Raw genomic sequence first — 23120 nt, 5'->3', positions numbered from 1 at the left:
GAAAACCTGGAGCACAACCAGGTCAACGTAGACCTCGGAGAAATTAAATTGAGCGCCACAATGACGGATATAGAGTTAAGGGAATAACTCGCCCTCTAAATGGATGATTTAGAGAACAGAGGAAAGGAGATTGTACTTAACAATAATTGGCCTTGAGGAGGCAGAGGGTGAGACCCCGGCTCGGGTCGAGACCAAAGTGCAAGACTTGATCAACCTTCTCTTTCAGGCAGAAAGCAGCAAATCAATACAGATTGAGAGCCCCCATAGGGGGGGGAGAGCGTTCAATAGCGGACCACACTCCATAGTGGTGAAATTCCTGACACACACAGAGATCGGAAATCCTCCTCAGGGCAAAGCAGGCACAAGGCATTGAATAGAGGTTCTAAGATTAAGAAGATACCAAGATCTGTTAAACTTCACGCTGGGGTGCAGAAGGGAATATAGACACCTCCCCACATGGCTCACAGAGCAAGGAATCGGCTACAGATGGGGCTCAGCCAGCACAGATACGTAGAGGAAGGACACGTGGGAAAACTGGGGGAAGGAGCTCTGGAGAGAAAGGATGTAACTTGGAAATGGAAGGGAAAACTCAACCAACGCTAGGGAGTTCCCTCTTAAAAGTGGGTAAAACGTAAAGGGGTTGAATTCCCCCACTGAAAGGTCTCTGGTTATGAGGGAATTGGAAAGGGCCGTGCTTGATATACTCGCCATACAAGAGACCAGATTGAAAGCGGGCAAGGAAAGGCCTGTAAGGAGAAGGTGAGTGTGGCAAACATGCTGGGCCTCCTTGCACGTCAAGAAAGGGGAGTAGGGTTAATACTACACAAGCAAATTCGACTGGCAAACCCTGAGGTCCACGCATTAATGGAGGGAAGGCTCCTACTGGTACAGGGAAGCTGGGTGGGGATTGCACTCACACTAGCAGGAGTATACACCCCCAACCAGGGGCAAGGTATGTTCAATGACGAGGCCCTAGCAACGATTGTGGGGAGAAGCAGGGGGCTCACCATAATTTGGGGAGACTTCAATACATGGGCAGAACTACAAATGGATAGACAAACAACAAGGGCAGAACTGAAGGGGTCGTCTCGGGTGGAGGGGTGGGGGCAGATTTAGGAAGAGCCTAAAGGATGGGGGGGGATGCCTCCCACAACACCCAGACAAGAAGGGGTATATGTTTTGATCCAGCTTTCATGACACCTTCACTAGAATTGACTACTTATTGATCAACAGGAACACCACTAATGAATAAGGGACAGCACGATCAGAGCAGTGGGATGGTCGGACCATGATATGGTAACCACGACCCTGGACATGGAGGGCACAAGGAAACACGACTTCAAGTGGCGCTGGAGCTTAATGAGGCGATCCAGGCATACTTCCTGATTAATGATGACGGGGAGGTGGGAGTCACAACGCTATGGGAAGCAGGGAAAGCCACATGGAGGGGTGTCCTGATGAGGGAAGGAACCAGGCTGAAAGGGGAGATGAGGCTACAGGAAGATAAATTGGGCAGAGAGATTGCGAGCCTCGAGGAAAGGTTGCATACGCAGCAGACATATTGGGAAGAGCATCTTAGAACACTTGAACAAAAAAGAGAGGAACTAAAAGTGGTGGGAGTAAGGGACACAATACGTAAACTAACATTTTTAAAGCAAAATTCTATGAAAAGGGGAACAAGGCAGACTAGATGTTGGCCGGTAAACTGAGCGCTCAGAGGACTGAGAGGCGGGTAGAGAAAGTTAAGAAAGAGAAAGGTGACTGGGCTACATCCCCCGAGGACAAAGCAGACCTTTTCGCCAAGTATTATGAAGACCTTTACACCACTGAAGGCTCCAGGGTAGATACAGAGATGGAAGAGTACATTGCCAGGGCAGAGCTAACATGTCTGTCCCAGGTGGAGAGGGCTTCCCTGGAATTACCCATCTCTCCTGAAGAAATAAAGGCAGCAATAAAAAGGGGGCCCAGGGGAAGACTGATGTACAATGGGCTTCTGTAAACAATTTGCAGGGTCCCTGGTCCCGCACATGACCAAATGATTAAACTACGTTCAGGAGAAGGCCTGCCACCCAAACCCCATCCTTCACAAAATCTCTCCTAGTCGTCATCCCCAAAGCAGGGAGAGACCCTACCTGTTGCAAGTCATACCGCCCGATATCACTTTGAAACAGAGATGAAAAGATATACACAAGGGTCCTAGCCACACACATGGAGGGCCTCATGCCCTGCCTGATCCACCCGGACCAGGTGGGCTTTATCAAATGGAGACAAGGGGCAGACGCCATGTGCGTGCAAGACGCCGAAAATAATGGAGCACTTGTGGGGTGGGGGGGGGGGTCATGCCTTGCTTAGCTTGGTCTCGGAAAAGGCCTTCGATCGGGTGGAGTGGGACTTCCTTTGGGCCCTCCTCAAGAACATGGGCTTTGAAGGGCGATTTATAAAAGGAATTCGAGCATTATACCAGGCCCCCAAGGGAAGGGTGGTAGTCAACGGTAAAGCATCAAGGGAATTCACCCTCTCAAGGGCAACCAGACAGGGGTGCCCACTCTCCTCCCCTCCTCTATGCCATAGAACCCCTGGGGAGCATAATTAGAGATGACACAAACATTGAGGGGCTCAAGGTGGGGGACTTTGAGTATAAATTCTGTTTGCCGACAACATGCTTATATACCTGGCCAGCCCAGTGGCCTCCATACCCAGAGTTTTGAACTATAAGAGAATACAGCAAGTGGGCAATCCACTCTTTTCCCATTCAACTCCCAGTGCAAAACCACTGGAGCCAATCAAAACATGGGGTCCTTTCCTAAACGTCTATAAGTAACCCAAGACAAGCCCTTCGCTGATCTGCGAGAAACCCTAACTCTACTGTCGTGTCCTTTGTCATGTCTCCTCTCAGGAGGGGTTGAGGGAGGAGGGTTAGGGGTTTGTAGTGTTTAAACAAAAACACGACACTGTTGCAACAAATGTGAAAATGAAGTTCCAGTTGACGTGAATTATTCATTAACAAAATGCCTAGTAAAAAAAGTTAAAACAAATAAAATAAGAAAGCACGGCAATCATAAATACAACAGTGTTGTATTTATAATTGCTGGTACTTTTGCTGTAAGTCTCCCGGGCTCCCCTGGCTCGGGGGGACCTCGGGAGACTTGAAATGAAAGGCACGGCAATCATAAATAAAACAACGTTGTATCTATAATTGCTTGTACATTCTTTTTCATTCTTTTACGCTGTTGTATTTATAATTGCCTGGGCTTTCGCTTTATGTTTCATGGGCTTCATTAATTGCTATAATTTCAGAGTTTTGAACCCACTTTATCTCCCTTCGTCTCCTGCCTAGTTTGTGCTTGTACTGTGTATTTTAGCATTACTGATCAGTCACACTGGGTATCAGAAATGTTGCCTCCGGAGTTCTTCTACATTTGCTTGTGTAGCAATTTGCGCCACTCTCCAGAAGCCTCAAAACACTGAGGGTGAGGAGCAACGAGGAAGAATTATTAGGAGGAGAGATGGCATAGCATAGAGACATTACCAGCAGGGTTTGAAATTGCTGGAAGCTATTTAGCTCCTGCTTCTAGCCCTGGGGATTCTGGTTAGTTTAACACCAACAGCTAAGGTAGGAGCTACGTTTGGATCCTGAGGCCATATGTGACATTACATTTGAGAATGTGAATAAAGAGGAATTGGAACATGTATAATACACATTAGTTTGCAGTGTGCATCTCATGTGGAAGTTAGATTTGCGGTGCGCTGGGTACCCGCTCCAGGCTCTCCAGTAGTAATGCCTGCCTTCAGGGTGATGCCTGTCAGCCTGTCACTCATGAACTGGTTTCAGCTCCTGCTCATCAAATCTTAAATTCGAACCCTGCCCAGGATCATTCTTGGGTTGGTTGATTGTGTACCACGTTGTGCCATAGTCCAGCGTTTTCATGGCATGTATGTGAAGAAAGGAGAGGTAGAGGGAACTGGCCCTAGCAGTGGGAAGGACGTTGAATGTTATGTTGGTTCCTTACACCACACTGGACTCCTCAAAACGCGTGCAAGAGAGGCCCCTGTTTGGTGTATGTATCCTGTCTTGTGAGTTGCTCCCTCCTCAGTGTGTTAGCCTTTTCCAATAGGTGTTTCTTCAGTGACTAGGCCTCTTCTAGGTGTGTATGGCTGACCGCAGTGTACATGCCCCCGTTTTCCGCTGTATCGAGCTGTTCCCCGTTCGCTGTTCTTGCACCGTCTCCTGTTCTGTGTTGGGCCTTCCGAGAATCACTCGTGTCCAGGATTCCCCACTGCAGAGTGTGCAACTCCCTTCAGCGCCTTCTCTAATACACTTCCAGACTTTATCTCATTTGCTGCTCTTGCTCATCCGTTTAGCTCCAGCTAATGGCTCCCACTCAATGACTTTCCCCTAATGCTAGCAATCTCAAAGGCTCAAATAAATTGCAAATAGTTCTTAAAATATCCCAAGAGCATTATTTGCAGTCATTTTCCTTGTGCATGAAGCCTGCCACTTAGACACAGAGCACTTGGAGGTTAGAATGTGCACTAAATGGTGATGGGAGGGGGGTGAAAAGAATTGGAGTGGGTTAAAAACATTGCAAAAAAGAATGCAAAGCATTAGAATGAAAGTTGGTGGTATGCTATTGTTAAGTGTCGGGAATATTACAGGATAGTAGAGAATGAAGCAATTGTGTTTAAAGGCTCTCTGCCCTGTGTAACTTGAGCAACAATACCCTTGGGTGAGTTTTGAGGTCCTGGCCCCATTTACTGCTCACAAAAGCCAATCTCCTCAACACCCTGGTGCGTATGTAAGAACTCTGTGCCCATCTCAGAGTTCCCAAGCAGGCAAGCAGGTTGTCTTTTATTATTTACATTTTGCCTCCGACCTCTCCCTGCCCACCCCTTCCCCCCACCCCCCCACCACCACACATACCTGCCTAACGTCCAGAGTTTTCCCGGAGACTCAGGAATCTTAGCCATTTCTCTGGGTCTCCGGAAAAGACCCTGGAATCTCTGTAATTTTTATGGTGGAAAGCTTTCACGGATTGCTTTTTTTTATGCTTGCAGGACTATTTTATTTATTTAAATTTATATAGCGCACTAGCAGCCCATAGGCATTGAGGCGCTGTTACTTGCAAGAGCTTAGTTACAGGAATAGTGGCATTATGAATTCTACAAGGTACAGTTAGTCATTACAATACAGTTTATGCAGTAGGAACATGTGCATATGATATGGATACCACTGGTGCGGTGCACTTATGTGAATAAGATGGTTTTCATGGTTTTGCGGAAGGCACTGAGGGAGGCCTCACCTCGCATTGTGGGAGGTAGGGCGTTCCAGTGGGTGGGTGCGAGATATGGGGAGCTGGATCCGCCCGCTCTAGCTCTTTTTATTAATGGCACAGACAGCATGTTTGTATATGGTGATCTGGTTGGCCTAGTAGAGGAGACTGGGTGGATCCTTTGAGAGAGGTAGTCGGGGGCAGTAAGCTGAATGCACTTGTGGGTCAGTGTCAGAGTCTTGAAGATGATTCTTTGTTTTATTGGGAGCCAGTGGGCTAGTTTTCTGGCCTCTGATATGTGTTCCCTTTTGGCAATGCCTTGGGCTGCCCGGAGAGCACTGTTCTGAATGATTTGTAACCTCTCTAGGTTTTTGTTGGAGGTGCCTAGGAAGAGTACATTACAGTAGTCAAGCCTAGATCCAGTGATTGCTCTGGCTATGTTTGTGCAGTTTTCTTTGGAGAGAAAGGGCCTGACTGTGTTAATTAGTTTGGCATGATATGCAGCCGCAGAGGCTATAGCGTTGACTTGTCTATCCATGGATAGGTTGGACTCCAAGTAGACTCCAAGGGTTTTGACGGATTTTGAGACGGGTATTTTGATGGAATCTATGGTGAAATGGCTGAATTGGGAGTCTAGGTTTTTCATCGTGTCGGGTGAGCCTACCAGGAGGAGTTCAGTCTTGTCGGAGTTAAGGCATAGTCCATTGTCTGCCATCCAGGCTTGGATGGTGTTGTAGAGGTTGTTGAGGGTCATGGAGTCAGTGTCATAGTCGCCAGTGAGGGTGAGGAAAATCTGTGTGTCGTCGGCGTAGTTAGTATAAGAAATGCCCATGGCGTCGAGGATGAGGAAAAGGGGTCGTGCGAAAATGTTGTAGAGGGTGGGTGAGAGGCAGGAGCCTTGGGGCACACCGTAGAGTATGATAGTTGGTGAGGCGGATGCTAGGTCGGAGAATACTTGCATGGTTCTGCCTTGTAGGAAGGAGGCGATCCATGCTGTGGCTTCAGGGGAGAATTTGGCAGTAGAGGAGAGGTGGGGGCATAAGACGTCGTGTTCAACGAGGTCGAAAGCCGTGGATAGGTCAAGAAGTAAGAGAAGTGCAGGTTTGCCCATGTCCCTGGCATCGTCCATCTGGATTTTCAGGTCAAGTAAGGCAGTTTCAGTCCCGTGTCTGGGGCGGAAGCCAGATTGGCGGAGTCCTAGGAGTTTGTTCTCTTCAATGAAGTGTTGAACCTGCAGGTAGGCTGCTTTGTCCAGTATTTTGAGGAGGAACGGGACAGTGGTGATAGGTCTATAGTTGTTGGGGGATGTGGGCTCAGTTTATTTTTCATGGCTGTTTGTATATCATCACACCAGGCTTTGTCTTTGGTGAAGTTCTGGGGGGCAGGGGTAGGTGTCTCTAGCTCCCTGAAAATGGCAAAGATTTCTTTGGTGCTGGATTGGGCTTCCGAGATTCTAGCTTCAAAGGATTTGGCCTTTGCTTGGGTGATTGCTTTTTTATATTTGGTGGAGCAGGATTTAAAGGTCATTTTGTCTTTGTCAGAGTGGGACATTTGCCACTGAGTAAGAGCAGCCTTGTTTTGTTGCGGAGTGTGAGGAGGTCCGGGGGTGAACCATGAGTTGGAATGGGTGGTAGGTTTAGACTTACAGGGTTTAAGGTGGGCAATGGAGTTAATAGCTGCTTTGATGGCAACTTTGTAGGCTGTAGCAAGTGTTTCTGGGTCAGTGGAGAAAGGGGGGTCTGAAGGCTGGGCCTTGGAGGAAGGGCAATGCTGCCTCTGACTCCCTGCCTGAGTGTGGCTTTGTCTCTGCAGCAATGACTGTAACGCTTCCAGCACATTGGCAAAGAGAATGCAGGTGAAGCAAAATAACGTGCATTTATTTTGCTTCCTCTTTCATTATTCTTTGCCGACTTTCAATGCGAACGCATTTCTTTTGCTTTCGTTCTTTTTTCCCAAGTTAGGGTGGACTCAGCCCCATTGAACCACAGCCAACAGGTTTGCAGTCTACTCTGTACAACTCACCACTGCACTACATAACCTGATGAAATATAACTAGGGTGAAATGTCCAATTTCGGTACTGTAAAATTCAGGGAAAACCTTTGTATTGGTTCGTGGAGTTTACATGTGCACATTTTAACGTGTTGATTTTATGGAAGGCAAATGCCTTTTGTTCTATGCAATGTGGGTGGTTGTGAAAAGGCAATTTAATGAAATGTGCATATTTCAGTTTGAACTGCAAATTTCTGACGTCCCATCACATTAAAACAAAGTTTACCTTTTTGACATGTGGGCAGGGCCATGTAAAAATGGGCGGAGTTTGTGTGACTGTGGGCGAGACATAAAGCTCAGGAATTTTGATTTTCAAATGTAGGCAGGTATGCCGCCCCCCCACACCTGCGATATGTTTGCAGCAGAGGACAGTTGTTTGCGAACGTTGCATGCTGACAAAGTACCCCGGATTTGCAGTAGGAACATTTTGGCCATCGGTGGAAGTGAGCAGCGTCCTAGCTGGCCCACGTCAGCCATAGAAGGGGCTGAGGAAGTAGGAGGATGTGCCGTCAGTAACTTGACGCAACTGTAATGAGCACAGTCAACCTCTTGAACTTCACATGGGAACTGTCACACTGAACATCTCGAAGCAGCACTGAAGAAGAGCGGCTCAGTGGTACACCTTGAAGTCTGTCGAGGGGAGAAGTAAACCTATTGAAGTAAGCATGTAGGTGTCACCATTCTGAATCCGCCATGACGGAAATGAGCATGGCTGCCATCTTGAAGCAGCCATGATAAAAATGGGCACAATGCGCATTTTTAAGTAGACCAAATGGCGAAGGGAAAAAACAAGCTTCTTGAAGTTGTGTGCGAGACATGTGGAGTGGCTACTTTGAAATGGCCTTTCAAGCACCTTGAAGCAGACGGAGGAGGGGCAGAGCCAACCCTACGAAGCAGCAATGTTGAAAAACGGCACAGTTGCCATATTGAAGTAGACCTGATGGATTGCGGTCCAATAAATGTTTTGAAGCCAATGCTGTGAAGGGGATTTGTGACAGCGTTTTAAGGCAGACATGAGAAGGTAGGTTAAATACCATTTGTTTTCATTGTTTATTTCGATAAAATAGACTGAGCAACGAATGCTCCAACTGGTTCAGCCATACGGGCTGGTTTTTCATAGTTTCTAGCTACAGTTTTTATCTCGGAATTCCTCCAAAGGACTTCTCTAGACTTGGCTGAAATGTCCAACAGTTATTCTTTCTCAGCGTTTTATATATTCCTGGACTTTTCTTATCTTCCTCTTAGCTCTGGCAACAAGGTATATTACTCCTGTAATGTCCTTGGCTCTTTCTACAAACTCTCTGATGAGGTAGATTGCTCCTGTAGTAGTCTTTTTAATGGATCGCTCTTTTGTAGTTACTGTGTCGTGGGCGATTACTCCTAAGGGACGCTTCAGCTTTGGTATCTTTTCTACAGTTACTGTGGTAAGGGAGATTACCCCTGAGGCACTCTTCACTTGATATCTCTTCTTTCTTCACGGCTATGAGGGCGATTGCTCCTGAGATACTCTTTAGTCTCTGCCAAAATCCTACCGGGGCTCCTGTTACCTTTCTTCTGGAGGAGGCCGGTCACTGGTTCTTCCTGGGGGTTTGGTCGTGCGCTCTTCACATCTCACGGCTTCCCGCTGCACCACAGGCTTCTTGACCTTTCGGTATCAGCGTAGTTGAAGGACCCCCCGGTTCACCTCTCCAAGGTCAAGCCACTGTCCGTTTCTCTCCAGCTTCTGCATAGGTCGTGTCTCTGTTGACTTGGAGTGCTTTGACGACTGTTCCATGATATCCTCTCGACCGAGGACAAGCCTCTTCTGTTCACTACCTCGTTCCCAGGTTTGAATCTCCCGGGGCTGACAGGCTTCAAACCAGGTTCTCCTCTCATTGAGTCCCTTCTTGCTTATTATGTCCTGTATATAGGTACTCCCCAGCAGAGTGCCATAGCCCTTCTTTGATGTCTGAGTATTCTTCATGCCTCCTTGGTGTCTTGCCTCTCTTCATTACTGTTTAGACTTGGAAAAGGAGTAGTTTGCATCACTCCTTCAATCTTCCTCTTCTGAGTACTTTTGGGAGTTGCCTTATTATCACTCTGTTTTTCCTCTTCTTGGTAGTGTTAAGACAGAAGTGAGAAAAGGAGAGAACAGTAGGGCTTTCCAGTTGTTTCTTGGAGGACCTCAAGGATTTATTGGTCTCAAAGACATGGGGGGGGTGGGGGGAGTTTAATCACGGAACGGGAGTCCTTGTCCCCATGAGGGGAGTCTCCCCCTGTGAGGTCCTGCATTCCGCCACCCCTAGGGAGAGTGTTGCGTAGCGGGCTCACCTCCCTAGCCTCACAGGGAAGGGCCCTCCCCTCTGGGGAGAAGTGGTGAGATCCTGTGAATCGTCACAGGTATTTCATTGGGACTGCAGGCCAGCAGGGAGCCAAATGAGAGGTAGAGAGATTCCAGTACTATAGATAGCAGGGTAATGAATACCAACATAGGGGGATACAGAAACCTGGAGGTAAGCAACTCCTTGCTCCCAGACCAAACCGCATACCCAAAAGTAACCCAACAATCTCCCCCAAGAGGTCGCCAGCAACCCCCAGGTAACATAGTGTCAATGCCAGCTATCTGTAGCTGGAGAAACACATGTATGTTTAAGTCAAGGGTGTGCTACCTTTGACTCGCCAGGTGTTTTGATAACAACTCCCAACAGGCACTACCATCATTGTTAATGGTGAGGGCTCATGTGAGCCGTAGTCCTAAGCATCTGAAGAGCCACAGATGGCAGACATCTGGTGTAGGTATTTGCAGCAGCCACTCCTCCTTCCCCACTCAGCTTCAGCCTTGTCCCTTGAGGCTGACCGTCCTATGCGCTCTTCACACTCATCCTTCCAGTCCACCTGATGCCCAGCCATTTGACCATGTATGGGCCTGGCTACTCTCATTTCCTTCGCTCCACCAGCTGCCGTGGCCTTGCACCACATTGTAGAATTGCCTGTTGATGCTCTGCAAACACCTTTTCTTCAGTGCTTCAACCCACCGCGGTTCTGCTCGGGCTTTCTCTCCCATCCCAGCAAACGCACCACACAGTGGCATCCACCTTCAGCAGCAGCCCCTCTTCCTGCCAGGTAGTAAGTGGGACTAAATGACATTCATCGCCTTGAAGAATCCACTGTGGTACCATTGTAGCTAGTGTGCTGCGTCTTGAAATGATTGTGTTGTGATGTTGCGAGTATTCATGATAACCCTGCAGATACTGACTGACTAGTGTGTTTCAATGCTCTCTTCATGGTGGCATGGTGTGAAGTACACCATTTCTTATGGTGAACTATGTGTGCTGGTGCTTATTTCGCCCTATAATCTACAGTTTGGTACCAAGAAAGATTTATGGGTATTTATTCAAACAGTTCCTCTTTGGTGGTGCCTTCAATGAGCTGTGTATAGTTATGTCCACTGTAATGGCTTCTGCACTAAACCGTCATAAATTCATGGTTTTGTGTTCTGTGTGGTTATGCCTGGTTTGTGGTTGAGTCTGCGGTATGCGTGTAGCCATTTGCCTAGAGTGGGCTGTGTATTGAAATGTTTGTTTGGTTGTGGTGTCCACAGGCTGCATGATACTTGGACAGATGTTGGGCAGTGTATTGTAATGCTCGCTCCACAGTGGAACTCACTAAGCGTAAATGCTCTGTGTATAGAATGTTTGCTTTCTGGTGCTATTCACGAACTGTTGTGGCATTGCAGGTACTAGACTTCAGTGGTCTTTTGCATGGGTGTAATTTTAGGGGGGGGGACAGGGGTGTTTGCCCTCCCCAACTTTCATGGCACACCATTTTGTCCCCATTCATTTGTCTGGGTCAGCTTTTCTTCAGATCTCATGTCCCCCCCAGCATTTTCCGCAAAGTTACTCCACTGTTCTTTTGCCTGCACCATTTTGGATTCTGCAGCAGGCATGCATGCATTGGAGATGTAACATTGCCTGTTATCAGGGGTAAAAATGTCAAGGTGCAAGCTACTAGCCAGCCATAAAGTCACTCGCCACCTCAGTTCTGCACATACATACAGCACACCATTTCCTATTCTCCAAGAGTCAGTTACCACTAGTCTACTAGACAAAGTGTGAGCCCTACTGTAATCAATGTACTTATTTGGATGCTCACACAGTGATGGTGTCTGCATTCATCACACTACTATCAGAGTGTGGGCTTGTTATGTTGCTACTACTATTTATTTATGTATTATTTTTTGTAATTCCCAAACTAAAGGGTATCGCAGCATTTCTACAGAAAAACATATAAATCAGTAAGAACAACAAATACTTAGGGAAGCAGTTAAGTGGCAAATTGATGGTGGTAGTAGCCAGGAAAACAAGTGTCCTTGTTCGTATTAGTTGAAAAGCCAGGTTTTGACCAGCATCTTGAAGGTAACGTAGGAGCGCTAGTCTCTGATGAGGTGGCGGTAGAGTGTTCCCGCGTGTAGGGGCAGTGACGGGGAAGCCAACACCAGCTGTATTATCCTAGTGTTTGCAATATGTGCTACTATTGCAAGTGAATTCAGTGGGTGTGGTGTTACTTTGTACACTATTTGTAAAGTCCACCTCTGCCATTTGCATGGCCTCCATCTGGGATATATATGCTTTGGTTTCTAATGTTTGCTCCGTGGTGGTGTCCATTATAAGTATGGTACACTGCGTGGATTGTTGTAGTGCTTGCACCATGGTTCATTGTGTTTTGAGCATGGGCCCGCAGTGATGCCATTGTGCCTAACTTTTTCTTCTGCTCCATTGGTCTGCAATGATGTATGCTGGTGGCATGTTTATACTTTTCTTGTGTTTACTTTTGCTTTGCTCCATCAATGTCCCAAAGAGTAGCCAAGTGACATAATACAGAACAATCAACACATTATTTAAGCCTTATAAAACCAGTATCTTGGCCAGTTTAAAACAAGCTGTTACATGCATACTATTTGAAAATCATCTTACTCTTACATCCCGTCCCCTTTCCTCCATACAGTATGGGCACCGTTTCCAAGGGACGGGAGACAGAACCTTTTTCACCAGAAAAACCTTCTTTCCCTTTAAATTTAGAGGCGCGTGGGGACGCGGCCAAGGGAGGATGCGCTACCTTGACTCTATCCTCCGGCGCCACACCTCAGTCCCCTTTTTACGTATCGACGGGAACGGGCCGAATTCACCAGCGCTCCTGGGTTTGGCTTCGGCCATGTAATTCCACGTGCGGATACTTCTTCTTTGTCTTTTTTGTCTTGTCTATCATTCAGGTACTCGGTCCTCAGGCGTCGCGCTCCTCCCCGGCGCATGTCGACTTCTACAGGGTTCAGCAGGTGTCCATCCTGCAACGGGCTCTTCCCAACTTCAGACACCCATGCCCTCTGCCTACGTTGCCTTGACCCAGACCATGGTTGGCAATCATGTTCGGCGTGTGACTCGCTGTCCTCGAAGACCTGAAGAACAGACGAGCCAGGTGGAGTGAGCTCTTCCATAAGTCGCCTCCAGAGGATCTCAAGAACTTCGTGAAGCTTCGTCCCAGGTCCCAGGTAGGGCCAATATTTTCCAGCACACCCCGCAAGGGAAACTCCTTCCCAGGGACTCTCCCGCGCGGAAGTGACCGGCCAGGTCCTTCTACCGGCACGTGCAACGAGGCTGCTACAGCTATTGGGCCGAGGAGTCCTCGGATCCTCCCGGACGCAGTGTCGAGGGACCGGAAGACTATTGTAACAGGCTTACACGTGAGGGGCTCTGCCCTTTTACCGGCGCGATGGCCGAGGGGCTACGCACTAATACTGGCAATACGTCTGAGGGGCTATGCCCCAATACCGGCATACATCCGAGGAGGCACCTATACGTAGCTCTACCGACCCCCGGGTCGAGGCTGTCACACCTACTTGGCTGAGATCCGAGGAGCAGGGTCCGCACGCTAGAGTCGTGGACCAGGCCGGACCCAGCGGGCTGGGCATCACGTCACAGGCATGTGGCAGACAGCTCGACAAAATGGCCGCTGCGCCAATCAGGAACACACGTCTGACATCATTCCACTAATTCGGTGAAGAACGAGTGTCCAGGTGGGACTGGTCGCAACCAGGTACGTGGCCTACAGTCTACCCTTGATATGCGCAGGGCAGTTTTCCAATGTGTCCATACGTACTGGGTACGCAGTGGCTCCAGCAGTCCCTCGCTACCCTGTTGGTAACCCCTTCCACCTATTCGACCAGTGAGGAGGTGCTCTTTGACAAATTCCTCGGCCTCATGAGATCTCCACAGATGGGGGCTATCATCAAGGACGCAATTGGGGAAAGTCCTTCCCGCCATGTTAGAGGCACCACAGACGCCTTCATCGGTCCCCAAGGCCTGGTGCAGCTGTTTCCTCTGGCTCCACAGCCAACTCTGCAACCTCTGCTGCCTCCTCAGCCTCTGGCTGTGGTCCCTGTACCCCATCCTCCGGTTCCATCTACCCCTCCTCCGCAAGACCCTCCGGATCCGCAGGACACGGACAAAGAGGAGGATCCGGACACGCCATCCTCAGCTAGGGCCTTCCATGAACGTCTTGCTGGCCTGGCGGAGTACCTGGGCCTCCCTCAGCCCGAGGTCAAACAACCGGCAGAGGGGGTTCTGGCTGAAGTCCTCACAAGACACCCCTCTACCAACACAGGGATTCCACTGCAAACCGATCTAGTCTAGGGTTGGCTCAAGCCCCACTCAGTCCAGCTGGTCAACCGATGCCTGGACGCCCACTACAGGCAGATGGAGGGGGATACACTCTTGCTCTCGACCCATCCTCAGCCACACTCCTCTGTGATTGCTGCGGCATCACTATATTCCAAGCCTCAGTCGTCGTCCTCCTCCTGCGGCACTGCTAGGCAAGTTGGAGGCTTACGGCAAGAAGATCTACTCCAACGCCTCCTTGCACCTCGGTCGGGCCAACGCAGATGCCATACTGACTGCTACCAACCAACAGTTATGGCGGGAAATTCTCCCGGAACCCCTCTCCCAATGCCAATCATCCTTTAAGGCGGGGCTAGCGGAGGCCAAGCTTGTGGCACACGACCTCATGGAATCCACAGTAGCGCATATCGATACCTCGGGCCATGCCACCTGCATTACCATGGACATGAGGTGCACGGCCTGGCTCCGGGCGACGGAATTCAACCCGGACGTCCAGGAACGCTTCCTAGATCTACCGTTCAAGGGGGGCAGGGGGGGAGCTCTTCCACTCCTCTACGGATGAAGAGCTGAACAAGAAGAACAGCTCACAAACGGCAAAGTCCTTGTCCATTCTTACAAAGACCCCTCCCAAATCTTAAACCCAATCTCAGCAGCGCTCAGAGAAGGGTCATATATATGGAGGGTTCCGCGGCTTCCAGGAACGCAGATCCAGGCACCCTGACCGCTCGCCGTCTCGGAGCCGGCGCAAACAATAAAAAGGGGTGGGGGAGTAAGGGCTTTTTCCAGTCCCCCTCCTCAGCCTCCGAGGGAAAGAAGGCATGACACGCCCCTTCGGGTCCACGTGTCTCTAGTGGAGGGCAAACTTGCTCTCCACGCACACTTCTGGTGCCAGAATTTCACAGAACCTTGGATCCTCTCTGTAGTATCCACGGGGTACCGCCTACCCATCCCAGCCTCTCCTCCTCTCCACTCCCACAGGTTGGGACAGCAACTCTTTTGACGGAGATCCGGTCGCAGGCAGTAGAGGAAGTTCCAGCCTCGCAGCGATGCTTTGGCTTCTACTCCAGGATTTTCGCCATTCAGAAGAAGAACCAGGCAGGCCTGAGAGTTGTGCTGGACCTTTCCACCCCCAACCTCTCCTTACCCCTGCAAAAATTCAATATGGTTACACCAGCTTTTATAGCGGAGACATTGGACAAGGGAGACTGGATGTGCTTCCTAGACCTGAAGGACGCCTACTTGCACATCCCAATTTGCCAGCCCCATCGTTCCTTCCTACGGTTCAGAATCATGGGCTACCATTTCCAATACGAAGTCCTTCAGTTTGGCCTCAACTCGGCCCCCAGGGTCTTTACCAGGCTCATGTACGCTGTAGCGGCCCTCCTTAGAGCGCAGGGCCTCCACATCTACCCATACCTCGACGACTGGCTCGTCAGGGCTACATCTCCGGAGGCAGTTCACCACTCTTCCCATGCCCTTATGAACACACTGCACGACCTGTGCTTCTCGCTCAACTTCAAGAAGTCACAGCTGCTCCCTACGCAGACTCTGACGTTCCTCGGACTCATTTGGGACACGTGCTCCGAGAGGGTTTTCCCGTCAGAAGACAAGATCTCGGCCATCAAGAGGGCCACCGCTCACTTTCTCAGCAGCGAAGTGACCTCGGCATGGTGGTACCAACATCTCCTGGGTCTACTAGCGGCGGTTCTGTTAGCCGTGTCGCACACGAGACGAAGGATGAGAAGGATTCAGCTGCACTTCACGGCTTCATGGAATCTGGAGCGGGGCTCAGAATCCGAGATGATCAACGTTTCTCCATCTCTCTACCCGGACCTAACTTTGTGGTCCATGGACTGCAACCTACGGACAGGCAAGCCCTTTCGCCCGCCCCCTGCGCAGACCACCATCACCACAGACTCCTCGCTCGAGGGCTGGGGAGCCGCCCTGGACGATCTCTCGGTCCACGGCACCTGGACTCGACAGGAGCAGGAATACCACATTTGTATTTATTTGTATTTAGTTTATTTGTAAAGCGCAGCAAGGCCCGTGGACATCCGGGCTCATAGTCTTACATACACAGTTGCAGTACATTACAGTAAGGTTCAATGGCAAGATATTCAAACTCCCCCAGTTTACAAGAAGATCGGAGGAGCAGAAGCCTCGTCGAGGAGTCAAGAATACAATAATATACAGACATAATCAAAAAGTAAGCAGGTAAAAATACAAAATATACACACATAATCAAAAAGTAAGCAGGTAAAAATACAAAGTATACAGGATGGCAGAACGACCCTGGAGTTTAACGCCAGATTGTGTAAGTGGTGCATCATGTGTTCTGAGTGAGGAGCCAAGATTTGGTTTTGTTCTTGAAGGTTTGAAAAGAAGGCTCATTTCTGATTGGGACAGGAAGGGAGTTCCAGAGCTTCGAGGCTATGACAGGGAAGCTCGCACCTCTGGCTTTTTGGAGTTTGAATCTGGGCAAAATGAGGGTGTGAATTTGTGGAGTTCTAGTGGGTCGTGTGGAGGTATGGAGAGTGAGACGGGTGGAGAGGTAGGGCGGGGCCTTGTTGTCCAAGCATTTGTGTGTCAAGGCTAGGGTTTTCAAGGCGATTCTTTGTTTTACTGGGAACCAGCGAAGAACTGATCTGACGTTAGAAATATGAGAGTACCTGGGGATATTGAGAGCCGCCCTGATGGCATTATTCTGGGTTGTTTGCTGTTTGTTGAGGTTAGACTGACTTGTCCCCAGGTAAAGGGCACTGCAGTTGTCGATCTTGGACATATAATGAGTGTTCTTGCCAGGGTAATGCAGTTATGGGAGTTCAGGAAGGGTCTGCAGGCAGTGATGAGTTTGCAGGTATAGGCCGAGGCTGACCTTACTGCCTTAGTTTGTCTTTTCAATGAAAGAGCGGAGTCCAGATAGACGCCTATAGTTTGTGTCCTTGGAGACCTTAATGTCATTGCCATCAATATTGAAAGACTTGAAGGCCTGGTCTAGTTTATCAAGGCATTGAGTTGAGCCTAGAAATAGGAGTTCCGTCTTGTCGTCATTGAGGCAGAGTTTGTGTTGTGCCATCCAGGCTTGAATAACCAGGTAGACGTCATTCACGGCTTTGGTATCGGCTGTGTGATCACTAGTAATGGGGATGAGTATCTGGGTGTCATCCGCATAGTTGGTGTATGAGACACCCAGATAATAAAGCACATCAAAGAGAGGTTTGGTGAACACATTGTAAAGAATAAAAGAATACATCAATTGGTTGGAGCTGAACGCCATCTGGCTAGCGCTCAGAGCATTCCTCCCACTTCTCAAAGGCAAGGTTGTCCTCATCTAGACAGACAGCTCGACCAGCAGGTACTACGTCAACAAGCAGGGAGGTACCAGATCCCCCTCTGTGCAGAGTGGCGATCAGCATGTGGGAATGGGCCTTGGAAAACCAAATTTACCTCTTGGCAGTCCACCTCCTGGGGGAATCAAACATGGAGGCGGACAGGCTCAGCAGGCTGGGAGTGGACAATTAAGAGTGGCAGCAAAACAACCTGGTTACTCAGGAGATCTTCAACAGGTGGGGTCACCCCCAGGTGGCTCTCTTTGCCACCTGGCACAACAAGAAGTGTCCCCAGTTTGCATCCTGGCAAGGGCAGGGCCGTGGCTCGCAGGGCGACACATTTCACCTAGAGTGGACTGGCATCAAAGCCTACGCCTTTCCGCCCACTCCCCTGATCCACAGGGTAATTTGCAAGATCAAGGCGTCTCACCAACTCCTCATCATTCTGATAGCTCCATGGTGGCCGGCCAGGCCATGGTTTTCAGAGCTCCTCAGCCTCTCAGAGGTGCCACCCATACACCTTCTGACTGGCCCAGCACATCTTCTGGCACAGCAGTGGGTGGGTGGGGGGGGCAGCTTTTACCTCCATTACCATGATGTTGCGGTCAGACCACCGGATCCTGTTATCACCCATAAAGCTCCAATCTGTAGGCACGGAGCATCCCTTACATTCAACTCTAAACATAATCCTAACGTAGCATGATCACTGAAATCATTCGGAAGGACCTTCAGAGAGTGCACCAGTCCAATGAACTCCTGATTACAGAAATAATGATCAGTGGTGGCAGTACTCGCACCACTCATTCAGGTAAATTGCCCCTGGTATATCCGTCTCCAGCTATCAAATCAACATCACCCCCTTCATTTCGTCCCTTGCTTATTTCCTTCCTTCTGCATCATATCACTCAGTGCTTTGGTCTATTGTGTTTCTTTTGATGGATTTATCATCTACACAATGCGCATTGATGTCCCCTCCCAGCAGGATCCCACCCCCTTTACCACTGTCAGCCCAATTTAGTTGCAAATTTATTATAGTTTCCTATATACCCTACATATAGGAGAGTCGGGCCGGTCGGGGGGAGGGGTAGGTGGGGGCGGTGGTCATATACATTTGCTATTAACAGTTTTTTTACCCCCACTCAATGGCGTTGTCCACAAACGTTTTGATGAGTTCCATGGTCTCCCCTGGTGCTGGGAAGCTCCCTGCTGGTTCCAGCCCTGCTGCGCTGCTCCTCTGTTCCCCTGTGGCCAGTCTGGGCACTGCAGAGCTTGTGTTGGATTTCTCTTTTGGCTCCTGAATGGGGTCGCCTAGTCCTTTTTCATTTTGGTAACCAGTCTGTTTCCCCCTGTTCCAGGCCAGGTCTTGTCAGTTGGGCCCATGTGCATACTCGAATGTTGGTGCCTTCAGGGAACCACCGGAGGGAGGGAGGGAGGGAGGGAGGGAGGGAGGGAGGGAGGGAGGGGGAAAGTGAGAGGGAGACCTGGCCAGGACAGGGGCTGATGGGCATAAGGTCTGAGAATGAGGCGGGGAACAGAGGTTAACCGTAACAACCTTTACACAGCCTATTGGGTATGCCTTGCTCTTGCGTTGCCCTGCTAGACTGCCTATCGCATACAGAGAGGGATCCCTGGATCCCCTTGACAGGGCCATACCCATGACTTTCTCACACATGGGTACCATTACGGTTAGTAGGCTGCTTACTCTAATGCTTACTCTGTGCTGGCATCTGAAGTAGGCATGGTAAGAATGCTACATCTGTGGGGGTGTTGGCTGTTGGAATTGTGCTGCAACAGCATAGCCTAGCTCTTTGTTGCAGCCATGAAGAGCCTGTTGTTAGATTGACGCCAATAGCTACAGGGAGCTACTTTAGACTCCCCAGGTTAACTGTTGCCGTACAAACATAAGGGTGTGATGTTAGTTAGCTGTGTGTTTGGGAGTGTGTGTATCAATCTAGAAGGCAGTTGAAGGATAATGGGGCATATATGATTGATGAAATGTTTTACTCCTATATTGAGGGCACGCTGTGTTGTACTAGCTCTTGATTTCCCAGCGGCCGCTCCTGCCTATTGGGTGCTACATGATATCCAGGAGCTGCTTTTAGCTCCAGTTCATCAAATCTTTATTTCAATCCTTGGGTTTGTTTGTAACTTCTTCCTCTCCATTTGTTTCTATTCCAACAGTCTAACCTCTACAGCTCCAGTGCCAAAAACATCTCTTCAGCTCCCAAAGAGAGCATTAGTTCGCCGCCTTCTCGAGCCAGTGACGAGGAGCACGTCTACAGGTGGGTCTTGAGTGTGTGTCAACCCCATGGTTCATGTTGTCAAGATGATGGCCTCTTCTCCATAAATTATATATTTTTTCTTTTCTTTTAACCGAAGTTTCCCAAACAAGCAGAAATCGGCAGAGCCATCTCCTACAATGATGAGCTCGTCGCTGGGCAGTAATTTGTCTGAATTGGATCGCTTGCTTCTGGAACTCAATGCCGTCCAGCAGTGTCCAAGCAGCAGCTCTATCCCTGGTAAGCAAGTGCAGGCCAGCCGTCCTGAGGGAGAGCACTATGGGTGAACCTCCACGCCTCTGAGCAATGGGAAAGGTGATCACCAAATACAGGGCATCTAGGGATGGGTTCAAGAAGCGGTCAAGAGGATCTGAGGAGTTGGAAGACTAAGTCACTACCAAACAGAGACGTGTAGGGAATGGCGTGTGAAGTAAAATGAGGGAAGTGTGATTGATAAGTGATGCAGCAATTCAAGAGGTTGTAATGTTTGTTGGCCAGAAGATAATGAGGGTGGGCAAGGAAAAGAGCAGTAGGTGCTTAGGGAAATAGGTGAGTTAGGATGATGACGGGTAGATGTTGAGAGGCTGGACGAAAGGGAGTAAAACGCATGACATAGGAAAGATTAAGGTAATGGGCATATACCTAAAGGGATGCAGGGGGCGCGTAGTGTTAGAATGGCGGCGCGAAGGATAGGACTAGTGAGACTGAGGGCAGTGAGAGGGTGCGATATGTGTATCCTAGAAGGCGATAGGTGTCATAAAAAAGAGCAGGCAAGTGGGACAAATGGGGCAAGTGCTCTGTGGAGAGCAGGCTGGAGGAACACAATTTGGGAGGTCAGACAGATAGTGGATTGCTAGAATGTGGCGGGATGGGTGCACTATTTAAAATGACTACCTGGTAAAAGAAACTGTTCTCATTCTTTCTACCCGTGATGAACTACCTTAGCGGCCCCCATATCCTATAATGTTTGTTCTATGCCATTGTACAGCAATGTCGTAAACAATACACCAAGCAGAGTCCCCATCTGCCATGTTTCAGGCACACATCGCCTCACTTACTGAGTAATTCTCGCACCCTCGACATGTTATATGTGCGATGCTCACCTTCCTAATGTGCCCGATTCCCGCATTTGATTTATACTGCTACTCGGCTTAACCCCCACACTCTGTATTGCACTGTTATTTTTTGCCTGATTCCCAATTCTGAACTGTATTGGTATCCTGTTTGTTTCTCACACTTGATTCGTACTGGTATTTAGCCTTCTGCCTGATGCCCACATCTGAACCGCATTTATATCCTGTTTTTCACATTTGATTTGTACTGGTATTTAGCCTTCTGCCTGATGCCCACATCTGACCTGTATTGGCACACTGCATTGACTCCCACATTCAACCATATTGGTATCTCTCCTTGTTTCCAGCCCACTGTTCAAATTCTGCTACAGAGCTTCCAGTCCCTGTAAACATCCCCCCTACCTACTTCCTACCATCGTTCTTCACCAAATGTAACATTACAGCGACCCACTTTTCTACCGGAGCCACCAAACAGCCGAGATCCATCAGCACCAGAAACAATCTACTAGGTCTCCGCTCCAGACACCCACTCGCTACCCCACAGGCCAGCTCAAGACACCTCACTGACCACAGGCACTCCTAAGCTCGCTATAAAACAAGCTTCACCCAGACCGCTCCTGGCACCCCCCACTCTTACAACCAGACTAGCCAATAACAACTCTAAACCACCCCCGACCCAAACTGACCTGCAATGCGCATTGATCAATGCCAGATCTGTTCTGGCACATGTCACCGAAATCCACAACCTCATCACTAACCTCAACCTCGATATCCTTGCCATCACCGAGACCTGGCTACAGTGCAGCTGGGCCAGTCCTCACTTTAGCCATCCCACCAGGATACTCCATCAGACAGGAGTGACTCACCACCATAGGCGGAGGTGTAGCACTCATAGTGAAGGACCACCTAGAGGTCAAACAAACCCCATCTAATCTGGAAGGGAACACCAACACCCTTGCAGTAAAGATCTCCCTCTCCCCTAAATCCACTATCACCCTCAACCTGGTCTACCGCCCACCAGGCCCTCTACTAGACTTCCATGAAAACCTCACACCTCCTAGCAGAAAACTAAAAACCACATCTAAAACTATCCTCGTAGGCGATTTTAACTTCGGACTCAACAACAAGAACGACAGACCATCCAAAGCTCTAGTGCTAGCTCTACAGGAACTAGGTTTTGAACAAAAAAGTCTCGTGCCCATGCACCACAAAGGACGTACCCTCTACGGGGTAGCTGTCCATAACTGTGATACTGACATCAGCTCCATCACCCCCACCCCATGGTCGGAGCACTTTCTTATTCACTTCCATATCCCAACAACTGCCACCACTATAAAAAAAACATGACCCGATCCCCTCACCCAACATTGGCTAGAAGTGCTAAAAACATCACCAAAGAAAGGTTCTGACCCAACCTAGCTACCCTCACCCATTGGTACTGGCGGACATCTACAAATCTACGATTAGCACTGCCGTAGACATTATTGCCCCACTTCAGAAGAAAAATGCCAAAAATGTGAAACATTCCAACTCCTGATTCTCTACAGAACTAAAAGATCTCTGCACCCAAAAACGCAAAGCACTGAACAAATGGCAAAGCTCCCCTAATGCAGCTACGCTATCCGATTACAAAACACTTGCCATCCAATATAAGAAGGCAATAGTCGCAGCCAAATCTGCATCCTACAATACCAGAATTTCCAATGCCACCTCTGAATCTAAAGAATTCTTTGCCATTTTTAAAGAACTGTCCAGCCCAGCCACCAAATCCCAAGACATAGTTAAAGACAAAAACGGGTGTAATACAATACAAACTGCCCTACTAAACAAAATTGAACTCTTGCAAAAGAAGGTTCAGGAGCACCACAAGAATCTCACGTAACACATTAGAAAAACCTCTAACCCAGAGCAGGTGATCACCCCTAGCAAGGAGCACATGGTCGCGAAAGACCCAAGAACACCTTTCAAATTCAGGGAGATCACTGAACCAGAAGTAATAGAGATTGTGAATAAAATTAGGCCCTCCAACTGCAAAGGAGATGCCTGCCCAGCCAAGCTACTGAAAGACTGTACAGAAGCACTTGCCCCGTTTCTCAAGTCCTTCATTAACGCCTCATTCGACTCGAACACTGTCCCAGATAGTCTAAAAGAAGCGTGGGTGCGCCCCTTCTAAAAAATAAAAATCACCACTGTCCCTTTTTTGCTGAAGATACTGGACAAAGTTGCATACACGCTAATCCAGCAATATCTTGAAGAAAACCACATCCTAGGCAAAAGACAGTCTGGCTTCCGTCCTGGACACGGAACAGAATCCACCCTACTCGATCTTAAAATACTACTCGGCGACATCATGGACAAAGGCAAATGGCACTTCTCCTCCTCTTAGATCTGTCCGCCGCCTTCGACCTTGTCAATCCTAGGTATGCACTTAAAAAACGAAGCCCACTTCTCACCAGAAGCAATAGCCTG

At 49.0% G+C, this 23120-nt stretch overlaps 1 protein-coding gene across 6 annotated transcripts in view; it reads left to right on the top strand.

The window, feature by feature from the left end:
• PXN (paxillin) overlaps positions 1-23120 on the top strand; it is a 321226-nt gene that overhangs the window by 224523 nt on the left and 73583 nt on the right. For all 6 annotated transcript variants that reach the window (XM_069619738.1, XM_069619743.1, XM_069619742.1 and 3 more), the window contains exons 3-4: positions 19481-19581; positions 19679-19818. In XM_069619738.1, coding sequence (XP_069475839.1) covers positions 19481-19581; positions 19679-19818 — 241 coding nt within the window. The remainder of the gene's footprint in view (positions 1-19480; positions 19582-19678; positions 19819-23120) is intronic.

Source organism: Ambystoma mexicanum, chromosome 10 (assembly GCF_040938575.1).
Source record: "Ambystoma mexicanum isolate Mex_15411 chromosome 10, UKY_AmexF1_1, whole genome shotgun sequence".
In the NCBI taxonomy this organism is placed as follows: Eukaryota; Metazoa; Chordata; class Amphibia; order Caudata; family Ambystomatidae; genus Ambystoma; species Ambystoma mexicanum.
This window is presented reverse-complemented; position numbering and strand designations above follow the sequence as displayed.